The sequence below is a fragment of the Anopheles ziemanni genome, chromosome 3 (assembly GCF_943734765.1).
Source record: "Anopheles ziemanni chromosome 3, idAnoZiCoDA_A2_x.2, whole genome shotgun sequence".
Lineage (NCBI taxonomy): Eukaryota > Metazoa > Arthropoda > Insecta > Diptera > Culicidae > Anopheles > Anopheles ziemanni.
This window is the reverse complement of record NC_080706.1, coordinates 5148531-5171558: the sequence shown is the minus strand read 5'-3', so window position 1 is coordinate 5171558 and position 23028 is coordinate 5148531. Positions and strand designations below refer to the sequence as shown.

The 23028-nt window shown below is 44.8% G+C and overlaps 2 protein-coding genes across 2 annotated transcripts; one reads left to right on the top strand and one right to left on the bottom strand.

The window, feature by feature from the left end:
- The first annotated feature begins 813 nt into the window (after positions 1-813).
- On the top strand, positions 814-6318 carry LOC131289398 (uncharacterized). Its single transcript, XM_058318646.1, has 3 exons — positions 814-4079; positions 4143-4355; positions 4423-6318. The coding sequence occupies exons 1-3, from the start codon at positions 819-821 to the stop codon at positions 6316-6318; spliced, it is 5370 nt and encodes a 1789-aa protein (XP_058174629.1). The 5' UTR covers positions 814-818.
- Positions 6319-6517: 199 nt separating this feature from the next.
- On the bottom strand, positions 6518-8095 carry LOC131287489 (suppressor of fused homolog). The gene is made up of 2 exons (XM_058316541.1): positions 7953-8095; positions 6518-7888 (listed from the first exon to the last, which is right to left on the bottom strand). The coding sequence occupies exons 1-2, from the start codon at positions 8093-8095 to the stop codon at positions 6628-6630; spliced, it is 1404 nt and encodes a 467-aa protein (XP_058172524.1). The 3' UTR covers positions 6518-6627.
- Positions 8096-23028: the final 14933 nt, after the last annotated feature.

Genomic DNA, 23028 nt, shown 5'->3' with positions numbered 1-23028 from the left:
TAGGACGTTCTAACGTTTACACCACTTTTTGGGGATTTACCCTACACTTCGGTTCGTTGATTCTCTAGAATGAATATCCTCAATAGCTGCCACTTTTATACATCATTCTGATGCAAACGCATTTCACGACGAACGAAATAAACTGCAACAGGTTTACGCTTCGGACATTCTGCCTCGCTACGAGTGTGATTTGTTGTGATGTTGTGATTTGAAGTAACACTTGGTCGTTGCAATTTCAAATGAAACTCGGAGGGCTCTCAGCTGTCACTTTAGGTACAGAGCCCTGTTGGCTACGCATTGGTTATCAATCAGTGGAAAAATAAATGTTTCCTCAAACGTTTGAGGTACCTTTACCAAATTCCTTCGAAAAAGTTAAAAATATATCAGTAAACGAAAAACGTTGACTATAATTCTCTTAAATTAAGCAAGAATATTTTATTTCTTATTGTCAACAGGGCACTCACCGGATTTGGTTTTTTGAATCAAAACCTACGCCTATGAAAAAGCGAGAGAAGAAGAAACCTGGTAACTGACAAACATACGAAGCGGCAAACGCAAGCTGGTTTTAGTTCAGCTGTTCGTAGAGCATGACGCTCCGGCCTAACATTTGTAATAAACTTCAATCTATGGCGGTCTTTTTAATATTATTTTGAGGCTTTCTTTTTACCAGAAGGCAAAGTGATCGAATAACAAACGAGATTATTAGTATTGTATGTATAAATCGTAAGTTGATCATGTATGAAATGTGGCCCGCATCAATACACTCTTCTTTTCACTTTCGTTCCACAGCAAATCGTTAAAGCTGCCATTAAACCAACATGGCTTCTGAGATATCCTTCAAGGAAAAGGTTGCAAAATATCGTCGACAGCTGGGATCATCCAGTGTACCAGAGATGTTGCTTCGCACGCTCAAGGAAATGGAATGTTACGTCGACGGCTTTCCAGACGATTCAAACAGGCAAATATGCGCCGCACATCTGGGAAAGGAACTGGTGGATTGGATCTCTCAGAAACAGGATGATGTGTTACAAATGGAACTCGGTCAATCGTTGTTCGTCGTGCTCGAGCGTTTCCTAGCCATTTGCCACAAGGCACAGAGTGCAATAAGGTGTTTTTGTGTAGCCCGATTGTATAATGCGGGCATTGCGCTCAACACGAAAAACACCAGCCAACGTCTGCGGTTGCGTGTTTGCGCACTGATATATCAATTTCCGATCGAAGATGAACAAGCGGAACTGTTCGATCGGATAAAGCGAATCGTGCTGAAGACGGTACAGGATTGGGGCTCAAAAGATGGGACAGGAAAATCGCTGGAGGAAGGCATCGATCTGGTGATTGAACTGCACCGCAAGTTGCTCGTTCATGCAGCGGGCAAATCAGCCGCCACCAATGGAACACGTTCCGGAGCATTGACTTTATTCCGCGAACTTTTCGACACAAATTTGGCACTGCTGTATCGAATTTTTACACTCAGCCGACCTAAAGCACACCATCTTTTCAATGTCGTCATGGAAACTATGAAAACGGTGATGCGACCGAATGAGATAGAACTGGAAAGTTTGCTAAACGAGAGTGTCGGCTTTGTGGAAAATATTATCACCTTCAGCGGAGAGGGAGGAGAATACCTGAAGTTTACAAAGTTCATATCCATGTTCGCCGGACTCAGTCGGGAACCGTACGCCAGCTGCCTCTACCTGCTTGACCAACAGCTACAACTTCAACAGCAGCCCAAACCGACGATCAGAGATATAGATCAACTCACCAATCAGTTGAAAAAGCTGCACAGAGAATATGTATCGAACCCGTTGGTGGTGAAGGTGGCCATCTTTCTCGCCTGCCAAGGAACCGTCTACTACTATCGATTACCACAGGATATAACACTGGCGATTTCGGGGAGTGTAATTGAGTTATTCCAATCACTAATGCCTTTCGTACGCCACTGTCCGGCGGAGACGGTGCCTGAGCTATGCCGAAAGTGCACCAGCTCTCGCCGTCACTTCGCTGAACGATTGCTTACCATGCTGGTGCAACAGTGCATCTCGCAGGTGAAAGATGCTGTCGAACGGAAAGCAACCGGTGGAGTTCCGCTAAACCCTTCCTGCACCGTTGACCGGGTCTGTGAGCTGATTACGAAAAAGTTGGCCCTACTTGACTCGCTCGGCTGTGAGCGTAAACGTCTACTGATCGATAGTACGATTCGACAGAGCGTTACGTGGATAAAGTACGCCCTGACGACTTTACGCGATGACCCGAAGAACGCCGATGATACTGCGGAAGTGCTTAAACTACTGAAGCTATTGATCACCACACAAAACACTCATAAATTCGATTTCCTGACCGATTTGCATCTGGTGCGACTGCTGGAAAACTGCTACATCGAACGTCCCGATTCCACGCCTGCACAAGCGAGTGTCTTCTGCTGGGGAAGCGTCAGTGTCCGTATGCTGAAGTTACTCCTCACTCTACGCGAAGGTAGAACTGGTGCTGAGAAAGAAGAGGATCAATCGACGTCGACAGTCATCCCCATTATTCGATCAATCATGTTCAACCAGGTAAACGCACCGGATGGTGATCCGATTCGATCGCTCAGCACGGTTCAGCTGTACGAGCATCCTTCGTTCGATCGTCACGGATTCACGTTCAGTTGTGTGCTATCTAGGGAGGAGAAGTTTACGATACTGGCCAAGGAAATGGCCCTAGCGGTGAAGTACAAAACGACGCTTTCGTTCACACCATTGGACTACTTTATCCAGCTGCAAAAGTTGGGTGATCTGCGCGAAAACTGTCTCACCTTCGGTATGGCACTGTACGGTTTCAGTGATACCGATGCGGAAAGTATACCGGCGGAAACGATGGACAAGCTTCGTGCTAGTTTAGCCGCGTACGAACCGACGAACATTCAGGAGCGCGTACAGCGCTCGGCATCGTTGGCGATAGGAAGCTACCTTTCCTTCAGCCTGCTTAGTCGCGAGACGTTAAGCCGGGTGCGAGACGTACCGTTCAAGATCGAGCACTTCCGAAACGACCAGATCGACGGACTGCTTACCGAGAGTCAGCTCGATCGGGAAATTCGGCTGATCGACCAAATGGAAGCGATTCGGGCGCACTACGGTGAAATGCTTACGGCGCTGGTGGAGGACAACTTCCAGTCGATCGGAGTGTTGCTATCGGTGGTGCAGATTGCGAGCATCCTGGACAACGTGGCTAGATACTGTCAGCTGAATTACTATCCACACCGGGCGGTCGAGCTACAGCTGCAGAATTTACTACTCGTAAGCCAGGGCCGGGAAGAGCGTCCACTGGAGCAGTGCGCACCGTTGGGATTTCTGTTGGAACAACACCGTGAAACGGAGGAACTGTTGGACCAATGCGCTACAAGCGAGACTGCATGCTGGCAAAAGTATGCCGGTACAAAGTTGGGCCCACTGGCGAATCTTGCGAAACGTGCTGCAGAACTTCTGAAGTCTTTCTCCAGTCCAGCGCAACAATTCACCGATGATGTGCCCGATAATAGAAAATATCAGTTTCTCAATCTCTACCTAAGCCTGGCCGTGTATTATGCTTCACTGGGAAACCTTGCGAAATCGCTTGAACTTATACGCCGAACCCTGGCACATCTTCCTCCAACCGAGCCTTCGTCCGTTTTCGGGGAAGGAACAGACGGCGTGAAGTTACTGTCTCCAATCGAAACCATTGGTCTGCTTGTTAGGGGTCGGACGGCGCAGATCATTTTTCGCCTAGTGGTCGAGTACGGACTTCCCTGGCCAGGAACCACGGACGACACGGCTGAGGCGCCTCCCGCTATGTGCACCTTCCTCAAATCGATGCTCAGCAACTTTAACGAACTGCAAAAGCTCCCCAACAAGCACACGTTCGTCTTTTCGCTAGCTACGGTCGAGATGACGGTTTCCGTACTGCAGTACTCGATCGTCCGGTATGACACGGGTGCACTGGTGGAACCGTACGTTGATCAGCTATTAAAGTTTGTCCTTCGTCGAGGAGCTGGACTGCGCGTGATGCAAGTATTGCTACTGTACGGACACATGAGTGCCGATATGCAGAAGCTTGACCGGGGCGAGGTGAGTGGGCAAAGACCATCAATCTTTGTGAAGATATTATTCCAATTGTTTGATTTTTTACAGATCTCCCTACGTTATCTCTACCGTGTGCTAATGCTACGACCCATTGGCAGCAGTCCAAGTCGCAAGGAATTTGGGAAGAAGATCCAAGAACCTCCCGTACTGTCCGACCGACATGATAGTCGCCATCGTGTGCCATTGGTGTCCCCAAATGGTACTGATAACGATTGCGACCGTTTGCGAAAAGTAGTGCCAAAACATTTGGAGAATTCGATCGTAAGTTTGCTGGTTGCTTATTGTGCCAACTGATTTCCAGCTCTCTAACGTTTAAAATGCATTCCAGACACCCGCCAAAAAGTGGACGCATTTGGACCCGAGCGAGTCGGCAGAGCCGACGATCGAGCAGTATTTAATGTTTCGACATGCGACCACTTGTGACTGTTCCTACTGTCGCTATCCCCAGTACAAGTGTATGTCGTTTCAGGCGGCCGCTCTATCTGCCCGACTTTCCGCTCTCCAGCGATCCCCTGTGAGCACGAACCGGGCCGAACTCGCCTACGAGGCTATTGTCGACCATTGGATCACCGCGGTGGAACCCGAGCTGGATCGATCTTCCGAGACGGCCTCCGGTTGGTTCGGCGCTGGCTATAGGACGGATGTCGTTACGAGTGTAATCCGGACGCTTGTGCAGTGGGGACAATTTCTAGGTGCATTGCATAGGTTTGGTCCCGCGTTGAACGCATTAGATCGAGCGGTTCGGTTCAGCGAAAGGGTGAAACAAATTGCTCCGATTGATCCGGCATTGCTCGAGGATGTCAATTTCAACAGAATAACGATGGCTTACGCACAAAAACGACACGACAGTCAGCCATCGCTGCGACATAAAAGAAGTCGCTCGATGATAGAGAAAAACTTTCTCCAGACGGTGGTGCCAGGAAGGATTGATGGTGGTGACCCAACGGATGGTGAAATAGTGACGCTGAGCACGGAGCTGAATAAACTCTTGCTGACACCACAACAGCAACCTCCTTCAAAGATGTCGGAAAGTAGAGGTCGGGGCCCATCGAGGACTGTCGATGGTGTGAACGAGTTGATTCGGCAAGCGGCCTCCCGGCGTCATCAGCTGAAGAAGAAAGCTCAGCATGAGCCGGCGGTTCCAACGATCACCCCGCTTTTTTCCCGATCCTACTCTGCTTCGGCCCGCAAACCAAAGACGGTGAACATTTTCGTGGATTCGCCACCGGGACCTCCTGCTGGCAAGCACAGATCCGCGGTTCCCGCTACGGTAGCGAAAATGAAGCTCTCTTCTACGGCACAATCGGCGAGTGCGCCAAATAGTGCCATCTCCGGGGATGACGTTGATGTAATCAACGAGCACATACCACACACTGCTCCGACTACTGAACGAAAACGCCGTGTCTATGGAAAAAGAGCATTGCTGCAGGATGATTCCCTCACGCCCACCAAAAGCAAGATTAAGTCGTACAAAGAAGCATTAGAGGCACCCGGAAAGGGCGAAAACAACCGAAAACAAACCAATGTGCATCGTTTCGAAATGAACGGTTTCCCCAACCTTGGCCAGTCGACGAGTGGTTCTGAGGTCTCGCCCCCGAAAACTCCCCAAAGGAGCAAAACAGCTGGTACGCAAGCGAGAGAAGATGTTGCTGCCAGTCCCGGATTGAACGGTTCGTTTCGGGATGTGCTGGTGCTGGGCGGGGCAAAGAAAACCAATGATTCTTCGTGTGTCATCGTGCTGGACGATTCTGCCGATAGTCATCAGTCGGAGGAAGCGGTCGAGGCAAGTTTCGTCCACCATGCAGCCACCATGTCGACGGGTAAAAATTCCGCCCTCTCACTTAAATCCTACTCCGATCGGAAGCGGCTAGCACAGGCGGCCAGTGGATCGAACCTGACACCCTCGACACAAGCATCCACAAATCGTAGGGCACCCTTTGTGGCAAGTAAAACCAAACTACGTTTTGACGATCCCAGTCCGGAGCACAAAGAAGATAATGTACCCTCACCGGATGCCACCAAACCTTCGGTGGTAGCGGCGGAGTCATTGCAATCGAAAGGCTTTGTTAGCGTCGCGCGCAACACTACACGAAAACGAACATGCCAACCAACGATGGACGATGCGCCAGAGACGACCGGACCAAATGTTTCGCCAAATAAAATGCCCGCCTCAGGTGTGGATACCATCGCCACAAGGACAAGGCAACGCAGAAAACGAATATGAGAGATTGTCGCGGATTTCACGCTTTTAAATCTACCTGAATTACCGAGAATGTTTTTAATTATGTTTTGGACTGAATAGATAATAGAAATAAACCAATTGAACTGTAAGGCAACATATTTGTGTAAATCGTTATATTAACTAAACATGGTACTACTTTCGATACGAAGTAAAATTGAGATTTATTTTAAAAAAAAGGCATCCTTTGTCTAATCAGAGCTAGTTCTCACACCATGCGCTGTGTGTGTCAAGGCACTTTTAAAATCTAATACGAAAGAGAAACACTTGGCACGTGCGGCGATTGGACATTGGTCACGCCAGTATCGGCCCTTGTTGGTTGAGCAGCTCCGGTGGAGGGTTGTCGATGATAAATCGGATGTTATATTCCGGCCATTCGTACGTGAGAGGTATCTTGAGATTGTCCGAACTCTTGGTGCCCAGCTCGGCAAAGCTGTCCACCATTCGCGGCACGAGCCGGTTCGGGATGAGTATTTGCACCCAGCAGCCGAGCACGGCGTAGGGCGTTTGACGGTTCACGATCGACCCGGTCACCGATTCGGCTACAAACGTGACCGCCATATTCTGCGCCTTGAAGGTAAAGTGGCGACCGTGACGAATGCGGTCCTTAACGGCGAGGATGAGAAATTTGGCGGCATACGGTGCCAACGTGAGCTCGATCCCGGTCAGTGGGAACACCCGCGACGGGATGTTCGGATTATCGAACGGGTTAACCATGTCGGAGGAAGTGGACCCAATGGACGAATGCTCGATGCCATCGTTCGGTTCCTGCTTGACGGCAATGTTGCACGACGAAATGGAGCGCGTGAGATCTTCTTCCGGATCGAGCAATTCGCTTTTCACCTCCACAGCGAGGGTCCCTTTGGCGAGCTCTTTGAAAGTAAAGTCCGCATTTACGCCAGCCAGATCGGATCCTTCCTTCTCGAGATCGAGCTCTAGCTGACGGAGAGTTTCGGGAAACTGTTCAAATACGCTTCCGGAGCGTGCCATATCCGTGATGAGCCATGGTCCACCCGTAGCCGGATCTTTACGCAGCAAATTGAGCACGCCTTTTCCGTTCCACCGTGACGCCTGTTCGAGCTCTTCACCCGTCACACCTACAATCTGCAGAAAATCAACCCAACCGAAGGGAGTTTCCGTCCGCGGAAGCTGCGGATCCTCGGCTATCAGCATGTGCTGAATGTCGGCAGCGGTGGCGTTGTTCGCCTTGCTTCCATCGAGCGGACGACGCCATGGTATGTTATCGCCCGAACAAAGACGGTTGCCCGATTGGAAGACGTACTTTGCTAGCGATTGGAGTAGGTTCGCGGGCCACGTTGGAGGACGTTCATCTGGCGGAGCGTCGGGCGATTTCACCAATCGAAACGTTAGCTCGAAACCCATTCCGGACCGTGGTTCAAGTCCACCTGAGGTGTCCGCTAAGTGAACTCGCCCATCCCCATGGAGATCCGACAATCCGAAGCTTACGTAGTGCCAGTGCGGGGGAATGTTTTGCTCGGGATCGCCTGGATTGTGGTACATGCTGATGTAATCCAGCGGATCTTGTCCACCAAGCCTGTAATGTTCAAATATTTTAAGAAGCAAAGCAAACTCCTTCCAGTGGATGTCTGATATCTTACCAGTACTTAAGGACGGTGGTCACTTGCAAGGGATTCGTTTGATCGGGATAAATTTTCAAACACTGTTCGATCAGTTTTTGCAGCCCTCGAGGAAGAATGCGTCGTTTGAGACCATCGTCTTTTTCAGTCTTGTTTGTTGCCATCGTTTGGGATTGGGCAATACAGCAGCAACTAAAATTCGGTAAAACAAGGCGCTGTAAACAAAAAACTGACGCTAGGTATGGGGTATCACTTTTGTAAACAAGCGAACCAATTTCACATATGACGGATTAGGACTCGGATTTGAAGATCCGGAATGGATTCAGTTTTCCCATCACTACAAGGGTTGCAAAATGTAAACAAGTTACTAAAAATCAAAGCCGTTCCTAAAGGGAATCGTAAAATATGAAAAGCAACTGTGGTAACAGACTATTTAAGAAACAACCGTTAAAGTTCGAATTCGTTTTGCAATGTTTTTAACAAATTTAGCACTCTATTTCGGAATAAATATTTGAATAAACATACAGAAGCGTGTTTTTAAAAAATAAAGGTGCAATATGATTAGATGTTGTAATAAATAACTTATTTTCACATGCTCATATTCAGCTCAACAAAAAAAGAGCGATGATTGTGATAGCAAAAAGTTCTTCTTTGTGTGTTTCGTTGTCGAATTCCACTGCATAAATTTCATTAAAAAGTTTTCAAAATGGCCACATATTTCTATCGCCCTATTATGAGTCAGCTTTCAATACGAAGCAGTTTTTGCTTAAATCAAACAATTTTATCTTTTATGGACCAGGCTTGGTTGAGGATTGTATTTTTGTTCAAGAAAGAGATATTGTTGTGCAACATCTACCATATTGTAAGCGAAAAAGGACGAAATGGTTTGCCACATTCCTTCTCTAGAACAAAACCGGGGAGCAAGGTAATCATGCCACCAACAAAATAATTAAATCTGCTTGTAATGAACAAAAGTTTGCCGCTACTTCTGTGGTATAAGCGTTCCACAACCACCACCCAACAATTTTCTCTTTATCTTTTGCCTTGCTACATCAAGCGACCAATATAAAAAAAAACACGCGAACGATGGGCAAATTAGACGAAGAACTTTCTTCGTTTCGAGTGGATTAAAATCAGATAAGATGAAAAAAAAATGTTTGAAAAAGAGATGTATAAAAACAAATCCTCCCGCTTTGCGCTACCAAGGTAGAAAGGAAGGAAAAAAGTTCAGGTTCTGTTGCTTGAGATAACCACTGTACGTGGTCCATGCACACTATACGTGTGGAACTACGGAAAAAAGCTCAAAAATATACGAACAAGTGAAAAGGGAGAGTTAGAATCATGATATGTTACTACAGGCAGAATTAATTGAATTAAATACGTAAAAGATTGCTCAAAACATTAAGCTACATAACAGAATTAAGATAACATTAAAATACTTTTTTCGAAAGAATGCCATTGTAAAAACAAACTAAAAAGCCAACATATTAAAGATAGCAAATCGAATCGGAGAATTATCGTGGAATATTTCATAGATCTGTGCTAGCATCGAAACTCTGGTGGAACAATGCTCGTCCTCGACGTGGAAAAAGTAAAATCCAGCCATCATTTCAGAAGGAAAAACAGCGAAGGGAAACCGATCCGTACAAAACGTTCATGTGCCAGTTCAAAGATGAAAGGCATTCCGGAGGCGACTCGGGGGCGAAATCTATTAACGATTCGACCAGAGTAGTGCCCTCCCTCCAGGATCCTGTACAGGCTGGACGGCAGGACGAAGGATGAACCGCAGCCCATCAACCGTCCCGGAAACGGCTATTTAACTTCCTCGCACGGCCACGGGCCTTCCAAACGTTTTCCCTCTATTTTCGTACCTTTTTTACTGCGGTCTGCACGGGGATCCGGGTTTCCCCACGGATAAACGCGCTCCGTGGATGTTTATCGTTATGAGATTTGCAGCTCGGTGAAAAGTGAAATTCCGCCCTTCCGTCCCGGGGACGGGAATGCATGAAGAAGAGCATGTAAAACCGTACCGGTCAGAGGGTGAGGAGGGACAAGGTAGAATTGAAAAATGGCCGCAACGGAAAAGCACGCGTACCTTGGAAGGAAAACTCTATCAAAGCGAGTCCGTTTCCGAAACGAGCATCCGAAATACTTTCACTTGATTTTTCTCTCTTTCTAATGATGTCGATATATTTTTTCGCTTAGTTTGAAATTGTTAAATTTTTCTACTTACAAGAGCTATAATGGTTTTCATGTTTATCCTTGCAAACAATATTTGCCGAATATAATATTTACTTTATAGGATTTCGCTGCCATTGATTTTACAATCCTTTTTGTTTTCGGTTATTGTTTGACTTGTTTTTTTCTGAGAAGTTTCTAGACTTCATTCGAAAAACTTTCCCTATAACTCAATTGCGGTCGCATCAGGGCAACCTCTTTGTAAATTTAATAAATGTCTTCATAAACATCATCGTGCCCGGAACGGTTATTATAAATTGCAACGCAATCGAGCGTCCAAAAGATTTTCCAAGGCCCTCAATGTGTATTTGCATTGGCGTCGCCTTACCGAATCAGCGTAAAGCTCGGTGATTTATGGAAGTCGATAATGAATAAATTTACCAACAATTTGTTCCCGCACTTCTTTCCAACAGCCGTATTCTACGTGCTAGCTGAAAAGCGGCCTCTAGACAAAGACAGTGCTTTCCCAGGTGGCAGCATAAGATGGCCACTGCTGGAGAGCATTGTACCAAGGAAGTTCGAGGAGAAGAGAATATTAAAGCATCGAAAGTACAAGGAAATCCGTATCCAGCCGCAAAAACGGCTGTCGCGATTTGTTTTCCTTCGCCCGCTTTGTGCTGGGAAAAAGACGCTTAGCACAATTAGCACTTGATGGATGGTTGCTTCCCTTGTAAGAAAGAAGTCTCAACCAGCGGGAAGAGGAGATCAATAACGGGTTGTCACGAAGAGGTACGGAAAGGGAAGAGATTTATTTATTTTCCTTTCGATAACGCCGGGGTTTATATACAGCTGGAAGTTTTCTTCGTTTTAATCGCCTCGGAAGTGTCAACCTTGGTAATAATGATTATGTAAAGAGGACGGGAAACGAAGCGTAATCGCTAGCGTAATCGTGGTATTCTGCTGGTCAATCTGTCAAAAAGAATTTTGGCTCACCTACCCTATAATCGCATGCGTAATCTTGTCAGAACGTAAACAAACCAATCAATAGTTCATTCATCCGTGACTAGTTATCAAATTTCTATGATTATTTAGCGTAGTTTTTGTATTTATTACAATAAACAACAAAATAATAGCAGTAGCTTCAACAAATGTTGCCATTTTTACCAAATCGCAAAACATAAACAAAGCAAAGATGACGCTTGGCCTGAATATCGACGATACACGAGAGACCAGCGATTACGCTTCGTTTACCGTGCCCTTAAGGATAATATAAAGCTGCAGATAGACGGATGCAATATTTCACTGCAATGAAATAAAATTTGACATTCCTACCAAAAATGACAGTGAAAGCAATATTTCGATGCTTAACCTCCCCGTTTGGATCTTTGCAATGTTGCAATGAAATACGCATAGAAATATTGCAATGACTGTCATTTTGGGTAGAAATGTCAAATTTTATTTCATTGCATTGAAATATTGCATCCGTCTATCCGCAGCTTAACTAATAAGTGGATTTATATAACAAAGAGTGGTGGAAAACAAAACTGGTTTTCTGTCGAAATTTAAAAAAAATGTAGCCTCTTTAATTCTTCCTGACAACATAAATGTGCGTAGTTTAATTTCGCTACAAAATATTATATTTAAACAAAGAATCACATGATAACAATACTTTTCTTCGGAAGTTACCCGGAAAACGGCGTCGTTCTCACAAAGAATAACGTGACCATCGACTCTTAAGCGAGTAAGCCACTTGTTCCTTCGTGTTTCAATTGGCCGGGCGTTCGGCATGCGCCAACCCGCCATCGGGAGGTATTTGGGCATGTAAATTTAATCTAAATCTATTTAATGATCATGATGATGACAATATTTGCTACCGTGGCCACACAGAAGAGGGAGCAGACCTTTCGCTCCATATAAAAGACAAGAAAAAACGAAACCATGAGGGAGAGATGGAAAATTCGTATCGCGCGGAGATAAATTTAATATGACGTAAAAAAGAAGGGAACTAGCAGTTAAGGGAAAAAGAGCTACAACGATTATTTTCGGTGGCGGATGAACGAAATGTTTATGGATAAGAGTGATCGGCTTTTTTTTTTTGTCAAACAGGGCCTACGAAGAATTGTCCACCAGTCATTCCCTCCATGAATGGCCTTCAAATGGAGGGGAAAATGCTTGTTTAATGTTTGAATCACGCTTTTCCTTCAAACATTCACACCAACCGGTGGGGTGCGGAAACTTCCACCCGCGGAAAAGGACAGATCCTCGAGAGGTCGACTGTACAGAAGTGGAAAAGTTACGTCAGGGGGGGAGGATGTAGAAGCAGGTGCCATCGGAAGAACGAACACGTGTTCGGACGCGTGACAATTCGGAGAGAAAAGCAATAAATTTCATATTAAACACCACCGAAGACCCGCAATGAACCATGCGACAAATCTCTGTCGTTGTTTTCGGAAGCAAAGGTGACTTGATTCCGCGGAAGGAACATAAACACGTGCTTTTTTCGTTGGCGCAAAAGGGAAAACCACGTGCCACCGCTTAACGTACGAGCGGCTCGACACGTTAAACTAGGTGATGTGTTCTTTTGATGTTGACTATCTTGTGTCCATCGGCAGCTCATGATATTGATATGGCATCAATACGTAGATGATGATGTCTCATAAAAGTTTGCCCTCTTAAGGTAGCACGTGCATTGGGACTTTTCTCAGATAAAGTTATTTAGCATGCATAAGACAAATGTAACATAAATATGGAGTTGGTAGGAAAGAATAAGAGCCACAAAGTGTAAATATATTTTCCCCCGGGAATACAATACTTTTGATCAATCGTATATGTTCAAGCAGAAAATATTTTAATGAAAATCTCTACCAACAACTAGTGATCAACAAGTTGACATTTATAATAGCTAAATAGTGAAAAATTGGGAGGGGCTTTCTTAGTTCAAATAGGCCAAAATGACCTCCGCTAAAAACTATTTATTGAATGCTTAAGAATCAATGTACAATTTGTCACCCTTACCGCCTGGAAATTAGCATCCATCCCTCCTAATTTGTCCGTCCATCAGGCATGAAGGAAAGCTAGCTGTCAAATGAAAATTTTCCATTCGGCTCGCTTAATGCTTTACGGTACGGATTGCAATGTTCAAGCTTTGGTAAACAGTATTCACGGCACATTAACTTTTACCATCCAGTCAAGTCAGCTATCATTTGGTGCTGGAGGGACAAACGGGGACATTTTCTAGAAAACGAGGAAATGGTGGCCACCGTTTGGTTAAGGCACCTGTTTTGTATTTATTCCCCTTAGCAGTCCTTTTTCCATCCTCGGATGGCTATGCCTTGACTTGAGGACTCCCTTGAATCGGCTACTGGTGAAAGCAATTTCGTATTATTATAGGAAAACGATGAAAATATCCTTTTGGAGGAGGAAAAGCGTAGCTGGTATGTATAATGTCCCCTAGTGATATCAGTCACGATTTACGGCTTATTACGGCAAATTAGTCGTATCATCATTATTGGATTTGCTACAATCGTTTGACAAATATTTTAATAACGCACATTCCAACCTCAACCGTCGCGTCCCGTCCCGTCTAAAAGGCCTTCCTTCGTTCCGGAGGGGTTGCAAACCCGAGGGAACCACGCTGCCACTCCTTGACTGAATGAGCTCGTTCGGGTCCCGAAAACCCTCCCGACTTCAAAGGTAGCTTCCCAATGTTCCGTTACCCAACTCAAACCAACTCTCGTCTTTGATGCATTTTCCGTGCAGAGCTAGGGGGAAAACCTAGCGAAAGCATTTGTGTTGTTCTTTTTCCCTCTGTTTGTCGGGGTTTCCCGGAAGGTGAGGGTTCCGGAAAAAGGTGGCAATAATCACAGACAAACATATTGCCCGAGCTCATTCATCTTCATTCGCGTGACACCCCGTTATCCACCCGGTCGATTGTTGGCATTATTAGATCGAGAAGTCGACAGCCCCTTCAAGTAGCCATTTCGGAAAAACATTTGCCCTTTTCCCGATCACTTGCATGCTTTGTTTATTTTTTATTCTTTTTGCAACATGCTTTTGCAGATTGGTAAATGTTTGCGGAATTGATCATCTTCGTTTTCCCACTTTACTCTTCCACGACGTTCATTAATGGTTCGTTGCGGGAATCTTCGAATCCACCCCGCTTCGGGGTAATGAAATTATCTACAAAATTTTAATTAAACTTTCGATATTATTTATCCTCAAAATAACAACATCATCCCATTAGCGGCTGCAGTTGAACAACCACCGGATCCATCGTTGTTGTTTTTCATCTGAAAAGGATAATCACTGGCCGGCGTAATATCACGACGGCGAAAAGCGAACGATTATTAGCCGCAGCGCCGAGGCAAGGACATTCTTCCTTCATCAGCCACTCCCGGCATTGCTCCTCCGGCATGGCAATGGCGGCTGGATAATTTTGCGCCAGATTATCGCCATAACAATAATAATCACCGAGGAGAACGGAGGCGAATTTTAATTAATGCGTTAATTAATTACCATTCCTTCCTGCCGCTTCTGAGCCCTTGTTTTCCCTTTCGAAGCGAACATAATGTCACCATCAATGGGTAATTTATGTGTCTTTTGGCGGGCCAAAAACGTCCCGATGCCGTGATGTTCGGCGGAAAAGCGTCACCGGAAGCTACGGTAGCTCTCCACCTTCCATCGCTAATGGGATGGACTCGCGTCGGGTCGGTTCGGGACATAATAATAAGCTGATGTTTCGTGGTTTCCGGGGTCCGGGGTTCGGCTTGGGAGCGGTTTTATTATATCATAATTCGAGTGATAATAATGACGCCCAGGGCCGATCTTCAGGGTGATGATGGCGCATGCTAGTACCGTCTCATCGGATTCGTTGAGAGGAAACGCGATGACGATACGTTGGCTATTTGGAAAATGGCCTGGATTTACAAGAAGCTCTAAGTAATGAAGATTCCAGAAAAGAGTTTTCCATACCAAAGATGGTTGCAAAACGTGTAGTTTTAGCTTAAATTACTCAAAAGAAAACATTTTTAATGATAAAAGGTTTTTACACGCTCAAAAACTCCTTGTCATATTTTCGGTTAAGTTGGGGATGTCAAAAAAATGAACACTCGATTTCTATTTGTTGCTTGTTAATGTGCAAGCATGTGATCATTTCATCTGCGCATCAAGCTTTGTGGTCAGTTCAACTGTGTTCAAAAATATTTCTTACCAGTTATTTTATGAAATTTATATTATTTATATTATTTAATTACCCTTTGGACGTTTAATTGTGTCAAAAAAACACAAAAACTATCTAGCCCTCTCGTGTGGAAATGGATTAAAGAGGTAATTTCCAAAGTTCAAAGAAGTCTCAGATGCCTGATAAACCAGGGTATATCCAAATGGGGCTCCAGGGCTCGAGCTGGAGTAAAAATGTATTCTCCACTCGGTGTTTTTCCTCCGCTCCTGCTCCAGTGGAACTACCATAACTAGCTTCCGGGTCCATGTCGATCGTGTGCCCCACGGTACACTGTTATCAAAGAGAAAAATTAGCAAATGAATCAAAACAGGCGAGGGCGCTTTTCCTATTTTCCACCGACCTCAGGCTGGCCTGTGGTAATTGCAATCAAATCTGAATGCAAAACCATCATGGCCCTTTGCTCATGGCAGCCATCATTCGGTTGTGGTTTACCTTTTATTTATCTCTTCCTCCTCAGGAGAGCTACCGCTTTTCCCGCTTTTCGCCGGTAAACGGACGCCATCGAGAATTGTCTGGGGCCCATCGTGATGATCATCATAATTTTGGTACGATATAATGGCCTTTTTCAAATCCCCATTTCCCAAGCGATGTTTGCTCCCTACCGGAACCGGAAAAGTTTTCATTTTTCTGCCCCCCCTTCGTTGTTTCTCCTTTTTCTCTCACACGTACAACCTCCCACTACAATTTTCCACTTCAACAAAATGGACGGCTTGGTAGAGGGATGGGATGAAATAGCAAAACACACAGATATTCCACTCGAGCTTACTCGATGGATGCGTTTGCAGTTCAAGCAGATATTGGACGAATAAATGGATGGAGTGACTGATAGCAGGGTTCGCTCAGAATAAATAGTCTCCCGGGAAACGAAAAGGGCAAACGGGCAATTTTGTGGCCACCAGAGAGAAAGAGAAGCCGGATAAACGAATGCACGAATAATATTGTTTTACAGTGTTGATGAAAGCCAGCGGCCGAGGCTTCAATCATAGTCGAAGAAAAAACAAACAAATGTGCATTGCAACAATGGAGAAGTGGGGATACGACTACCCTCCCCCGGAGGGTGGAGATCAAAAATGGCAATTTTATTAATAATTTTGTAGCCATATCATTGCGAATTACTCCTCTTCCGTTCGGCTCTCCTGGCGACGAGGCAAACAATCGTCGATGGTAACCAAAGGATCAAATTAATATGGATTTCCCGGCTACCGGGCGGGCTTGACCGGGGTCCCCCCTTCTAGAAGGCTCAGCGCAAGGTTGGGTGCAAGGGGAAAATATTCTCATCAAAATTTGTTTTTGCGTTCCGAGCAATTATTCGTTTACTCGTACTATTCGGATCGGCAACCATCCTGGGTTGAAGTTGGTTTTACAATTTTGAATTTATTCCCGTGGTGAAGCTTTTCCAACAGGGGCGGGAAATGTGCGGGTGGAATGGTTGCACTAATTGTATGTTATTAGATTTTCAACGCAAAAGGTAAATTTTCTAGCGGTTTGCTTCTCTAACCGACCTTTTGTTTTTGATGGAGGCCTTTTTTCTGGTCAAAGGCTTTCCACTGAATTTGTTTTACTTAGCTCAAACATTATTTGGTAGTTGTCTCGTTTAATTATTCTACATCTACTGTTTACTCTTTCACAACACGTTGCCTTTGACTCTCGAAGATATTGGATTGAATTACTTTATTTCGAACATAAATATTCTCGTATTCCTTTGATTATCGAGCATTCCGTTCGGTTGCATTTCACCGAACAAAATTGTTTTCGAACGAAGCGGCGTGACTCGAGTGGGAATTCGCTTGAAGCTTAAAAAATACGGGATAATCAATCGAAATAACTTCGAAAATTTCAATCTATTTAATTACACCAAAGTAAGGATACACTGGACACATATATAAAAAAGATGTTGTTTGCTAACACAAATTTATTTGATTTGTAGAACAAAAATACAGCAATGTATACTGAAAATAAATTGTTCAAATACTAGTCCCTGTATGGACCAGCTTGTAAAGCAACATTTACATACCTTAAGGATAATCTCTGTACAAGCTGTAATTAAAATATGAGCTAGTTCAACGATGCAGCAGCTATGCATCTAGCATAAACGAAAATTTCTAACGAGCGAGTTTCAATGGATTAATTAAAAAGTTCATTTGGATTGCAGCAAATATGGCAACCCATATGCCCAAGTCTGTCCTTACTGATGGGCAGCTTGAAAGGGTGCTGGCTAGCAAATGTCCTGCTAAAAGGGATTAGATTTTATCGGAATCATAGTCCGGCTGGACAAACGCTAGCTCGTTACGACAGAGTAATACCGGGAAAAAAAACTTCCATAGCAACGACTGCAAAACTGTAGCTGAGCTGAACGTTTAATGGGCACCAGGGATACTGAATTTATAATAAGATTAGCCGACCACTGAGTGGATCCACATTTGTAACGTTTTGTCTGGATGGTGAAATTTGATTTTTTATCAGTGTTTTGAATTGCATTTCAGCAGTTTCAACGAATTATTTTCAAAAGAAAATTGTTTAGTACATCAACCACAACCCACAAGACCACAGAGTGTACTCAAAACCAAATGAAATTTTGATGAATAATCCACATTTATTGTTACACAATTATGAAACAAACACTCGGAAAGTTAATCGGTATGAACTAATAATGATGTCGAAGCAAATTAACAAGAAACGGAGAAAATCCATGCTACCACATTTTCCACCCCAGCGTGCATCCTTCCCTCCATCGTAAACATTCTACTGAATTATTACGAGCCGGTCGGGTTTTCCGCTTCGAGGCGGATGGAAGTAAATACGTGGGCGGAGCCTAAAACCAACAGCCACCGGCAAACGAATGGGGGAGAAAAGCGTTTCCACGTGGTAGAGGGAGGTAGGAAAAATGGTTGCACAAACTACCCCACCAACCAAGCGGCCACCCATCGCCAACGTAGTGTCTATGGTTTTACTTTACGGGAGACCGTCACCGTTGTCATCATTAGCATCGTCGGAGGTTGCCATAAAACAAACCGTGCCGTGCGTCGTCATAAACATGGCCCCATGGACATTGGACTTTGATGGCAGTTTTAGCCTTCCGGATGGTTTTTTTACCGGAAGCTTTGAGGTGAAGTTAGAACACAAAGATCCAGACAAAAATTACTCTTTCATCTTTTTCTGTACGTTTTCGCACAAGGGTAAGAGAATTAACCAAGAGATGCAAATTAAGTCTTTAACATACCTTCGGAAGCTTCGATGCACAATAGATCTTGATGGTAAACTCCAAAATGATGGCCTTTAATTTCAAACACTCTCTTTTCTCCTTCCTTCACTCAGTTCTACTCCTCCTCGAGGAAGGCAATTGAATGTGTGAAGTCTTAATTAACTCAATGCTGGCGTAATCTAATTAAGGTCTGGAGGGCAAACCTCGACGGCTATCGATCGATTTGGGGTTGAGAAATGTATAGCCGAAGTATCTTTGCTTCTAGTAAACTGCTAAAGACGAATGTTTGGTGATATTTAAAGCCTCCACTGATTGATCCAATGGCGCGCCAAATGTAGCTCAGCCTCGCTAATTGCCTATCGTATTTGAGAACTCCTCTCACGACGGCATTCCCGACATTGGTACATTTCCTCCGCGTCTGGACGTCTGGTCCCGAACCACGGTCTCGGAATGTCACCATTTTCGTGGAATTCTACTTGATGCTGGGCCTCTCTCAATCCCATGCCTACCGCCAGCCTGCCTTTTCCCAATCGCGATGGAGTCAGAAAGTGTCGAAGACGCGCAATAATGCAATTAACGTTCATTTCCAGTTCATTTGCCCTCCTCCGCAATGGGGAAGAGCTTTTCCGAGCTACGCCAGACCCAATTTTCCGGCCATCGCTTCAATTGGGCGTTTACCCCGTCCTTCACTCCATTGGCACAACTCAATTACAGTCCGTGCGTGCTACAGAAATTGGCTCTCATTTAAGGCTCATGATAAAATCCGTTCAGCTTCTCTCCGGTTTCCGCTTTCGAAAGCAAGCGCGTACGCCGGAAACTCCTTTCCGGACAAGATTGCACTGGTCTCGGTTTTCACTTTCGCTGAAAACATCCGTTCCATTTCAACCCATAAATACCCCAATCGCAAATCGGCGTCCTGCAGACGCTGTCTGGACTTCCGGGGCATCCATGTTGGGTGCCTTCAGTATTATATTCTTCTACCCCGAAAACCCGTCGGCAACGAGAGTAACCGATTCTGGTACTCCTTTATCGTGTCTTTCGTGTCGGCTACAACATTTACCTCCTTTTCCTGCGGGGTCAGTTTTTAGTTTTACGTTCGTCCGACGGAAGAAATTTGCTCGAGAAAGGATACGTAAATGGCGTTTTCGGGAGGAACATTCTTACTCGGAAGGACGTTTTTGATATGGCCTCCCGCGATAGGGACGATGATGGAAACTCGGGGACGTCAACGTAAGACGACGGCGCAGTACGAAAAGTATTTCAATTAGAATTCCTTTCCCCGCTATGTCGGGCGAATTGTTGTTTATTTTGTGCCAAAAATCCATGCAATTTTCGTGTGATATTTTTTCACTTTCAAAACGCGGCTCCTTGATATAAGAATATGAGTATATTACAAAATAAGAATCTAGTATAGTAAATAAAAAAACCCAAATGAATATGACAAGTGAAAACGAAATACTTAAATAATCTTATACATTAAACATAAAAAAGACTCACAAAAAGATACTAGATCCATTTTAAGTAAAAACTAACGTTTCAAACATTTTCTGATGAGTTACATAACTTCTGAACGTCACATAACTATTTCTAATGGTCATGTTTGTTTTATGTTAGCTTATTGATTTGCCGGTGGTTTACTATTCCAATATACACCTTTCAAACCGCTAGTTGCTTTACAAAACCAACCACTTTTGGGTTTTGCCAACGAGCGTTCGTTTACGCTTCATTTAATTTGCTCCCCATTGCTGCTCATTTGATCTCACGACGATAGCTACGGAACATTCCTTGCATCCACAGACAGTCTTCAAAGCCCCATACTTCACTTTTCCTCTCTTTTCCCCATCCTGGGAGCTCCACCGAGCCACATCCTTCAAACCTTGCCAAAGCAATCTTACTGTCAATTAAATTTCCGTTAAGAAAATGAGCCCGAAAATTCACAGCAACTTAATCAGACCCGGGGCGGGGTCCCTCCCTTCACCAGATCGGTCGGTGGTCGGGTTTTTCCACATCCTTTCCCGGGGCCCGGAAATTTCCATCGGCTCGGCTTCGTGCTTCATTTTCCGCTCGTAACAATTACCCCCCGGGGCTGGGAGTTTTTCTACGTGCGTGAGTGAGATCGCCAACGAAACGAAACGAGAAGGGGAATGAAAATGTGCACCGGGAAAATATAGGAAAATAAGTCGGAGGTGATGCGTTTTTCACTGGCGTGGAAACGAGACAACAGTTCGCATTGGTTTACACACGTTTTATCTTCCGAGTTGGAGTTTTTCCTCACGCGAAGAAAAATGGCCGATCCAGAAAACTTCCCCTGCTCGTGGACGGAAATGGCAAAGGCAGTTTTCCGGAAACCCATTTCAGTACGCATGACCAAATCCCCTCCATGGGACGGAAAGCCGACAACATAGCTATCCTTTTTCCATCCCAGAAGAAAATAGTACCTTACGAGAGAGTCCTTTTCACTCCTTTAGAGGTGTTCCTCCTCTTACCACCATTCCTTTATCATGCTCAGGGTAACAAATTGTGGTGAAAATATTCCACATTCTCTCGCTAATATTGTTGTCAAGTGTTATGATTTTATTTTAGCCCATCCTTTTCCCATCGCTAGGCTCCCCAGAACCTAGCTCTCGGTTGGGCTCCTAGGGTTTTCCACATGTATATTTTCCCTCCTACTCCTTCTCCTATTTTGAGCGGTCCTTGTGTTCATTTCGCTTTCCTTTTCCTACTGTACGGTGGAGGTCGAGCGACTGAGGACGGATTACACAATGAACATTGAGAGATCACAGATTTGTTGGGTTGGTTAGACCTTCTTCCACCCATCCCTCCACCCCACTAGCTCATGCTTCGTACCCGTTGCACGTGTGCTTCCCATTCATGACTTTATGGTATTTTTATTAGTCCTTCCGGGAAAACGGGGAAGTTCCCTACCGGAACCGAATCGGGTGCGAAGGGAGGAGGTGGTTTTGATTGTCTGGTCAAATTAACGAACCTTCCGCTGCAGCCACAGCCGTTTCCCTTCCTCTCGTTGCGTGCACCTGCAAAAACAACATCATCACCATCAGGATCATCATCCTCCTCGTCGTTGTCGTTTTTCCTACCCTAATGGAAGTGAAATGGTGGTCGGGATGATGGTGGCTAATCGGTTGCATCGGGGAGGGCGATATCATTCCGAGACGAGAGCCTGACTGCATTGTCCTGATGTCCGGCACCGATGCTGCCAGGATGCCAGTCCGTTGTTGACGTTCGACCGCGCGGTATCGTCACCAGTTCACAGGAACTCCTTGCTCAACTCCAAGGAGCAATGGACAGTACCTGTGTCTATTAACCTAATAGTGGTGTGTTGTTCATTAAGCTGTTTGATTATGCAGTTGTTTCCTAATATCCGAAGTGTACAAAGGATGGTAAAAGTTTCTCCAACGCTTGTGACAATCTATCCTCAGCTCATCAAGTACTTAGCGAAACATAAAGATTGTGATTCCTCCGACGGTGTTTTGATTTCTTGCAATACCAGCTGTGGGGGAGCTCAGAAGTATTAGACGCCCGGTGACTCGGGAAAACCCCCTTGGTTCTCTTCGGTCATTGACAGGGGTCCATCGACATTAGCCTCACTTATCCCCACCACAAAAGGGGCAATTACAGTGGACAAATCAAATCCAACTTCACCATGCCATAGGCCAGGCCTACCATCCTTTCATTTGTGCACAGTGGATCAGGTTACACCCAACGCCCTCAGTTCAGGTGGTCAGCCAGGTGAAACCAAGTGGCCAGTTCGGTGTGTTTGGGAGGTGAACTACTCGTGAAATCACAGTAAGGTTCCACTTTTCGTCGGTTGCAGACCATAGTCAAGCACTTACTCCGAGGTTCGATGGCTCTACATTTTTCGTCAGTGAGTTTGGAAAAGTGGTTTAAAGTGATACAGTGAGATTAGTTGGGAAAGTTCTCGTATTTGTTTATTAGAGTTTTTCCTTCAGAGAACGAATGAGACTAATTAGAATTGGGAAAACTATGAATGTGTGCTGTATAGAAATAAAGTGACAATTAGACACCTCCTTCGGCCAACGGTAGTTTTGAACTGAAATATAATTCTAGTGATACGAAAAGGAAGCCTGTTGATGATTTATGTTTGAAATTAAATAATAATGAAACATTGTTCGAATAAATAAGTGTGGTCTCCCATTCTGTCGAAATATACTTTAAATACCGACGAGATACGACGATACCAGACGAGATACAGAGTGTGCATGTTGCGAAGTGCTCTGAAATGAATTAATTGATGATGATAAATTGAAAAACAAGTGATTCTCCGCCGCACTCTCAGATACTTATGTATGAATGTTCAATGGAGTGTGATTGAATAACCACTACTATTTTCGTTTCGAAAAGTAAAAAGCTGTGGCTGTCGAGAACGCAACAATTGGTAGGTAGCTTTCGTTTGAAACACTGCGGTCGAATTAAAATTGATCATTTTTCTGGTATCATCA

Bases quoted from the DNA above. Each gene is read 5' to 3' on its own strand.
- LOC131287489 (XM_058316541.1), bottom strand. From the start codon at position 8,095: ATGGCAACAAACAAGACTGAAAAAGACGATGGTCTCAAACGACGCATT. The intron at 7,889-7,952 runs GTAAGATATCAG...TGAACATTACAG, and splicing joins ACCACCGTCCTTAAGTACTG to GCTTGGTGGACAAGATCCGC.
- LOC131289398 (XM_058318646.1), top strand. From the start codon at position 819: ATGGCTTCTGAGATATCCTTCAAGGAAAAGGTTGCAAAATATCGTCGA. The intron at 4,080-4,142 runs GTGAGTGGGCAA...GATTTTTTACAG, and splicing joins AGAAGCTTGACCGGGGCGAG to ATCTCCCTACGTTATCTCTA. The intron at 4,356-4,422 runs GTAAGTTTGCTG...AATGCATTCCAG, and splicing joins AACATTTGGAGAATTCGATC to ACACCCGCCAAAAAGTGGAC.